This window comes from Alligator sinensis, unplaced genomic scaffold, assembly GCF_000455745.1.
Source record: "Alligator sinensis unplaced genomic scaffold, ASM45574v1 scaffold314_1, whole genome shotgun sequence".
In the NCBI taxonomy this organism is placed as follows: Eukaryota; Metazoa; Chordata; order Crocodylia; family Alligatoridae; genus Alligator; species Alligator sinensis.
The window spans coordinates 740,025-748,668 of NW_005842703.1; the positions used below are offsets into that span (position 1 = coordinate 740,025).

The following is an 8,644-nucleotide window of genomic DNA, read 5'->3' on the forward strand; positions in this document are numbered from 1 at the left end:
GGGGTGAGAGGGAGAATTGGAAATTGCTGGTGGGCAAGGAGACTGGGATTGGATGAGAAGCATGAGGGGGGTGGCAACTGGGATTAGGCAGAGATGAAGAATAGAACTAGGAGAATGAACAAGGGTTTGAAAAGAAACAGGGACAGGTATGGTGCAATAAGACAGAAGGGGTTGAGTTTGTAGGGGGGCTGGCAGAAGAGTCTTTGCCCACAAGAGCACACTGTCCTTGAATCTGAGATGGAATCCAGGGTTAACGAGTTTCACCATTTATTTATGAAGCTCACTCAAAATCTCTTACCAAAAAGTTACCAACAGCAAGAGTAGGATGACAGCCTACTCTTGCTGTTGGTAACTTTTTTTAGCTTAAGTTGCTGTGGTCTGGCTGATGAATGGCTTGAGTGTTAGTATAATGCCTCTAATAGAACCTATGTGGACTTTTTTAGTTCTTTTTTTAAGAAAGCCTGGGCTATGACACAAGACACTGTGTTAAAAGAACATTTTTAAGGTTGCAAGTCAAGCATTCAGATGTGAGGAAATGTCCTTTTAAAATAATATGTGATCATCTAATTAAAGGTTATATCACAATACATATGCAGAGTGGAAACAAATAAGTTATACAGGCAGTCTTAACTGTGTGATGTGACTAAAATCTAAATGTTGAGTTTTTTTAAATGTATTTTTGTGTAATATATAATTTTATTGCACCAAGAAAAGTAAACTACTAAATTCAGCAAACAAATTTACTTGAAATAATCTGTTGCTAGGCATAAAAGGCACAAAAGAGAAGTAGAATGAATGATGGTTTTGTTCATCAATTTCCTTTTGTGGAAGCAGGTCTTATAATAGCTATCAGATGAACTACTAAATCAGCATGGCAGAGGACTGCTGATGCTGTATGCTGTCCTATTTCTTTGCTCCTCTCTGTTCTCACAGTGTCAATCACATTCATGCAACATGGTTTACATTAAACAGAAAGGACTTTTATCACCCATCATTGCTCACTGTTTAACAGCCTTATGGTGCTACATAATCCATGGGCAATCTACATCAGTGCCTGCCCCTTATTTTACATGGTTTGAATCCCAGACATTATTTCTAGATAGTTGATTCCACTTTGTGAACTGTACTTGAAGGGGGAAAAAGTGAAAGTTGTATAAAATATTAAGCCACAGCTTTTTAATATGGTTAGGAAGAAACTAGCCTGCTCTTGGAAAACTTAAAAAAGAACAAAATAAAACAAGTCTGTCTTCAAAGTTAAGGTTTCTTGCCAATATCCAAATTAGAAACCTATAGTTAAAAATATGATAAATTTTCAAAACATGAAATGAGGGTGGGGTGAGGGAAAGGGAGAGAGAGCTCAAAAATTAAATGAAATAATTCTCTGCAAAGACTTAATCTGCCATTCTAGGCATGGATTTATCAAAGCCTCGTTTCTGACGCATTTCTTCATCCATCTGGTCACTGACTTGCGGTTTTTAAAATGGTTGAAAAAGGCAAATACTAAAAAGAAGTGAATGAGCAAGCTGCCTACATATGTTTTGCTTGAAGGCATACTTCCTTGAAAGCATAATGGTATCTTTTCTTTACTTATCTGCTAAATAAGTATGCCATATGTTCTGGTGGCACACACTGCACATCTTTACTTCCTCTGTTTCTGCGGATTGAATTTTGTGCATGTCAAAGGTGATGACATTCTCAGCTGTAAATGGTAGTTTTGGCATGTGCAGTTTATTTTCTCTATCTTCTAAAGTGTTGAAAATAGGAGGGGAGGAACTCCAAATGTGAAGCTGCGGTTTTAAAAGTAATTTCCTTAATATGAATCACACCTGTGATGATTGTAAAAAAATAAAATAAAAATAAAAATGAACTGTTCCAATGAGTAGTCTAGAACATGGTTTAGCTTTCACCAGTTTAATTGTCATGTGAATAGGGAGTTAGAACGTATCTTGCCCTACAGCACACCTCTTTCTGAGGCTTGCTGGGCATCTTTTCAAAAAAGAATAAAAAATGTGGATTTGGTACACATTCAAGCAAATGTGGGTGTGTATAAATGAATATGTAGTCTTGTTACATATTCATGTGATTATGCAAATATGCTCCACCATATCCCTCTGAGTGTGTAGTATTTCAAGTATACTTCCTATGTATGATATGCCAAGTGCTCATGCAGTTCAAGTACAGTTGCCATTGCATATATTTTGAGTACCGTATTGTCAAATGTTGGCTAGGGATTGTGCAGCGCTAACTTAGCTTATATTGTGATTCTTTATGTTGCAAGGCACCTCTAACCTGCTTTCTGGAGAAAAAGAGGAACTAATTTGATAATTTAATTTTCATAAACTTTAAACTGTACAGATTTGTTCACTAATGTGAACAGTATTTTAGATTCCAGGTTACTATTTGAATTTGTAGCCAGAATGTATTAATAGATTGCATCCTATGGTCTATGGAGGCTGGCCGATGGCATTGGGATTAGAATTGTAGCCTCCAAGAGTGTAACTCCTAGTATCTTTCCATTCCAATAACTAACAAAAGCAGTCTTTTTCTATAGGAACTGTCACTTCCTTTTGTTTCTAGGCAGATTGCTGACTTGCATTCAGTGAATCACATTTCTGTTTGCAGGATAGGAAACCTCTCAATCCATAGTTCTGTTTCCTTGAAAGAGGTGTTTTTCTCTTTCTTTCAGAATTTCAGATTTCAACAACTCTGAATTTTTTTTCAGCTTCTTACTTCTCCATTTGAAAACCTCTTCTTGTGAAACCTGAATGTTATTAAAAATAAAGTAGTAGATGGAGGAGTGTTGCACTGGCTGAGGTTGCTAAGTAAAACAGTGCAATTTGATGACTACTTTCAGCCCTCTTCTTGCTGTCTGTATTTTACCCTGCTGTCATTGTTGACACATCTTGACAGTTTCAGTGACCTTTCCGAAAGACAAGTTTGGACATCTAACAGACAAAGGAGGAATCTGATCCTTGGTTACATTTTAATCTGTTTTTATACAAGGAAATATCCTTTTTTTTTTTTGCTTTCAGGAACTAGTTGTGAAGGTTTTACTCTTTCTCCATGAAGCAATTGTGAAATGGTTTAACAATTAACTATTGATTTTAAATAAATTGTATAAATACAATACAAATAAATAAATAATTGTATGAAAGAATTGGCAAGTATGAATCACCTACTCTGAATAAGTAAAATTGCTCGCTAGACAGTTTAAACTGAGAGTACTCAACTCCCAGCCCACAGAGCTATGCCATATGGCCCACAAGGCTCCCCACGGGTACAAAATTTTGCCAGTAGGTAATCTTTGGCTGCTCCCCTCCTGCCAAATTTCCAGACCCTTGGGGAGCCTCAAAGGCTAGCTTGCAGGGTCCTGTGCATTAGATTGTGTGCACAACTAGAGGTGCACCGATATCGGATCGGCACCGATATAAAGAAAATAGATTGTATCAGATATCGGCCTGATGTGGCCAATAATTTGGCTGACAAATGCCCATGCATACACGCAGCCACAGTGCAGCGTGTAGGCAGCGAGGAGCACAACTGGACATCTTAGAGAGCTGCGTGCAGCTGGTAAGTCTGTTGTAGTACATGGGAGGGGAGGGGAGGGTCGTGGGAAGGGGCAGATCAACACCCCCCACAGTGACAGAGGAAGTGGGGCAGGGGCTAGTGTTGCTCAGCTGGGGCATGGAGCCACAGCTCATCTGGGGGGCAGCTCCCACTGCTGCGCACATCCCCAGGGGGTGGGGAATATGCCCCAGATCTGTGTGGGGTGGGGTGGGGCAGGCTGCAGCCATGGGCTGGGGCTGGGGCTGTGCTGGGCTATTCCTGGTGCGTGGAGGCTGTGCTCAGGGCTGCAGGGCCATGCTTGTCGCCGCGCTCCCAGTGTGTGGGGGCTGCATTCAGAGTGAGCAGCGGTGGTGCTGTGAGGGGGGGAGGGGCTGCAGCCACCCCAAATTTTTCTGTGGCCCCCCCCCCATAGTCTCCTCCTAGTGCTGCTGCCACCACTTGCCCTGAGCACAGCCCCCATGTGCCGGGAAGAGCCCAGCACTGCCCCAGGCCCTGTACCACTCCCTCCCTCACCTCACCGGGATCTTGATCTGTGCCCCCATGCCCCTTCCCTTTCCCATCCACCACAGCAAACTTACCAGCTGCACAGAGCTATATCAGAAATTGGATCAGTATCAGCTGATATGCCTCTTTAAAAATTATTCGTATTAGCCCCAAAAATCTCTATCTGTGCACCCCTGTGCGCAACCTTACCAACACATTTTTAATAAAAGCCTTGCAAAGGTGAAAATGTAGTCGGGGAAGATCAGCTGCCCACTTGTGGAATAAGAAAAGCTTGCATTCTTAGATTGTGTGCACTTTCAAAACGGGCTTTCTTTTAGAAAAGTCTTTCTCCTGCTGTGATGGAGGAGCCCTGAGACTACTTGGCCTGTCATTGATCTTGCTGCGATTTAAGGAACTTGTGTAAATGAAGAGTGGTCTAATACGGAGTTTCCCAACCTTTTTCGCCCCATGGCACACTTTCCTAAATAAAAAAAATCACCGTGGCACACCGGATGCAGAGCAGGGCTGGGGGGGCATGTTGGATTGCAGCCACCTGGACACCAACCGGGGGGGGAGGGTGCACAGCCAGCTGGATGGCATTTTGGGCTGGAGCCGTGCCCCTACCTGGCTGGAGCTATACTCCCCATCTGTCTGTGTCCACAGCAGGAACAGGCGGGGGAGTGTGGCTCCAGCCCAAAATGCCACGGCACACCTGGACGTGTCTGATAACACACTGTTTTGGGAGTTGTATGATATTTTCTTGCTGTCATATTTAAGGAATTGATCCATTCAATTAAACAAAAAAATTAAAGCCCAGTTCCATCTTCTCTTTAATAAGCCTGATGAGATGTGACTGCTGTGTTGAATTTAATGCTTACATGTTTCCTTGTTGCTTTCGCATATATGAGTTCCTAGACACAACCTCTAGACAATTTCCTATTGGGAAGCAATGAAAAGTTTACTATCTGCACCTGGCAGCTTGAAAGCATAGTAATGAATGACTCAATAAATAACAATACATCTACTGAAGTTAAAAAATTGGCAAATAGTTCCAGCTACAATGTGGCTGCACATATTCCTGGCTAAAGAGGCATTATTTCGAGAAAAATGAAGCAAATGATATGGGTATGCTGTTCACCCCTTTTAATCCCCTCCCACCCCCTTCCCCTCTGCTTTTTACTTGTATGGCTTCAGGGTCAATGAGGGAAAGCTAACAGAGAATGAAAATCTAAGAACTTTTTGCTTCCATCGAGGTAGTTGTATGAAATGCTTGGATGACTGAATTCATAAGTAAGTAGTGTAAAAATCTTATACGGTGGAAGTGGAAAGATCTGAAGACATAATATTAGAGTTTAGCTGTCAGCTTCCTACATATTGCCAGTGCTTAAAGGTATATGTTGCTGAATGGCAGACTTGCAGATTCTGTTCAGCTTTCCTCACAACAGTTCTTGTGATCTGACTCTCCCTTCCTCAGTTTTATTTTCTTCTTGTGGAGGGGTATGGGTTTTGTGGAGTGGAGAACTGTTTCAGTTCATGCCTGCTACAGGGACTCAAGCAGGATGAGTCATATAGACCAAACCCAATGCCACATCATAAATGAATTGCTCTTTCTGTGAATTATGAATCATTCCTGAAGAATGTACTTTGTAAAGACATACATACAGTTTGTCATACATACAGGTTGTCATGAGTGGACTGGGTTGGTCATGAGTGGACTGGGTTGGTACTAGGCTACCAGTTGTACTTAACTGTTTGTACAGACTTTTTAAAATAGAACATTGGAAAGCTTAGAGCAAAAGCTATGTCCCAAAATAGTCTTTAGTTTAGCTACTCATTTTTCTCTATTATAACCCCCCTCATCCATAAAACTGTTGTCAGAACAGGTTGAGATCTTATGAATTTGATTTCTTAATTTGCTGTGTCAGGGTTACTACCAAATACTGTGGCGCAGTCCATTTTTATTTAAAGTATTCCTTACCTGACAACCAAAAAAACTGAGAACAGGGTTAGCAATTGAGTTTAGAAGTCAAACCTTTATCTCACTTTTACTGTCAGCTCATACTGTAAGCAATCTTTAATAAAGTGCTATTACCTGATGTATTCTCTCTCCAGGCTATGACTTCTGTCAGGTCCTCCAATGGTTTGGTGAGCGAGTAGACCGCATTATCCTCCTCTTTGATGCCCATAAACTGGATATTTCTGATGAGTTTTCAGAGGCCATTAAGTCATTCCGAGGCCAGGATGACAAGATTCGGGTGGTGCTTAACAAAGCTGACCAAGTTGATACACAACAGTTGATGAGGGTCTATGGTGCGCTCATGTGGTCCTTGGGAAAAGTGATTAACACTCCGGAGGTGTTGCGAGTCTACGTCGGTTCTTTTTGGGCCCAACCTCTTCAAAACACTGAAAATCGGAGGCTCTTTGAAGTAGAGGCCCAAGATCTCTTCCATGACATTCAGAGTCTTCCACAGAAGGCAGCTGTGCGAAAACTCAATGATCTCATCAAGAGGGCAAGACTTGCAAAGGTAAGATGCAAATAAAACCAATTTTGTTTTAATAAGGATTCTCTTCTACTTGTTTCACTTTTTTTTTTCTCTCTCTCCCCTCCATTTTTCTCTCCAGAAACCTGGTGTTCTCTGGAAAGAAAAAGAACTTAAGTCTACTATATACTCTTGTACAGGCTGTATTTTTGGTTGACTTCGCCATTAGAAGTCACACTTCCTTGGGTAAGGAGTTTTAATGCTGCTTACTGAAGATAACTAAATAGCTAGCAGCCAAAGAGATGATGAAGAAAACTCAAGATGTCCCTTCAGCAAAGTGACACTTTCATTATCTTCGTAACAGAAGTCAGAGTTCAAACACCATACTTGTCTGTCCATGTCCCCTCCCCTCTCACCTATATGCCCACTTACACATATTTTAAGGGCACATAACACTATTGGTTAATACTAGCACTGTGGCTAACCAATATTGCTATTATTAAGCAACTTCCCCTAAAACTGCACATACTGCGCATGTTGTAGTGTTTAAAAAGTAGCACTGCTGCTACAGCAAAACTTGCATTTATTCACTTAGCAAAATGGCTCCCATATCATTTTTTCCATGTTCCAGTCAAGCAAAAAAAATCTCTCCGTATTAAACCTGCTTTATCCTCAGTCCAAATCTTCTAGATAGAAGGTAATATGAGCTTAGTGTCCATGTCCAGAAGAAATTCCAGTGTCTGACGTATCAGGGAGGAAGAGAGTTGTAAGACCTTTTCTTGGAGGGCCAGGGTAGTCCTATCTGTTTTCAATTAGGGAAAATTGTATTTGCATGTGCAACCCAGGTAACTGGGCAGGCTGCAAGAGCCACCCGATTTATATATAACCTAGTTTGCCTTAGTAAATACTGAGATGTTGTGCATGTATACCAGGGGCGGGCAATTATTTTGGGCAGAGGGCCGCTTACTGAGTTTTGGCAAGCCATCAAGGACCGCGTGACAGGTAGCCGGGGCAGATAAATATTAATTTTCTAAGTTTTTTAGGGGCCTCGCGGGCTGGATAGAATGGTCTGGTGGGCCATGTCTGGCCCACGGGCCGCATTTTGCCCACCCCTGATGTATACAGATACATTTCAGAACTTTGTGGCTGTGGTCAGTGCTGCCTTTTGAACATGTGTGTGTAAATGTTGGTAAACTTCTAATTAAACCAGCATCTGCTTATTTGTAAAGCCTTCTGAATCCTCACCAAATGTTTTTTATGAATTTTAAAAGCCTTCTGATAATTACTTACACTATTCTTCATGAGTAACCTGCATAACGCCTACTTAACGCCTGTCTTCTGCTGTACATCTTTCATGCCTCGACACAAACTGAATTAATTAGGTGTCAACTGATGGGTCTCTAATGGTTTCTTTAAATAGTTCCGTCATAAACTGCTTTCATTATATAACATGGCAAGCCCAGTCAGAGTAATAGCAAAAAAATGCATCTGAATTCTTTTCTTTTGCATAACTCTCGGGACCGTTGAGTAATCAGTGTCAGGCACCTATTAGGCAGTCCAGCCTGGCCTACTTAACCTAGTTGCCTCTACCTGCTTGGTGTGTCAGACTAGTAGCCCTATCCCAGCTAATGAACCAGTTGGCCACTGGGGAGAACAGCCTACCCATTTAGTTCTGCCTATAGCAGCAGGTCAGTCAACAGTTCTTCTGAATGTCTGTTCTGGTATGGCTCTGATCCTGTACTCCTGAGTCTTCTCTGTTCCTGGACTCTGGCATGTTGGATATTCACCTTGGATCCGGTAACTTGGCCACTGACTCTTTATTCCCCCTGATTCTGGTTCTAACTCCTGATATATGCTGGCTCTGTGTCTGAACCTTGGTATACCCTGACTTGGCTCTGGCTTCTGGTATACCCAGACTTTGTCTCTGTTTCCCAGTTGGTTCTGACTTTGGCACTGGCTTCTAATTCTGTAGTCTTGATTTGGGCTCCATCCCTGATTTTTCTCTTGGATCTGGTAACTTGGTTGATTCCCCTGACCTCCTGACTCAGCTTGGGGTTTGGCTCCTATCCTTTCTCTCTGGCCTCCTATCATCCCCCTGCATTCCCCAGCAGGAA

General features: G+C 41.9%; 1 protein-coding gene across 1 annotated transcript in view; it reads left to right on the forward strand.

The window, feature by feature from the left end:
• EHD4 (EH domain containing 4) overlaps nt 1-8,644 on the forward strand; it is a gene marked incomplete at its 5' end in the record, with an annotated part of 58,398 nt that overhangs the window by 33,910 nt on the left and 15,844 nt on the right. Inside the window, one exon of the mRNA XM_006034075.3 lies at nt 6,163-6,575. Within this exon, the coding sequence (XP_006034137.2) occupies nt 6,163-6,575 (413 nt within the window). The remainder of the gene's footprint in view (nt 1-6,162; nt 6,576-8,644) is intronic.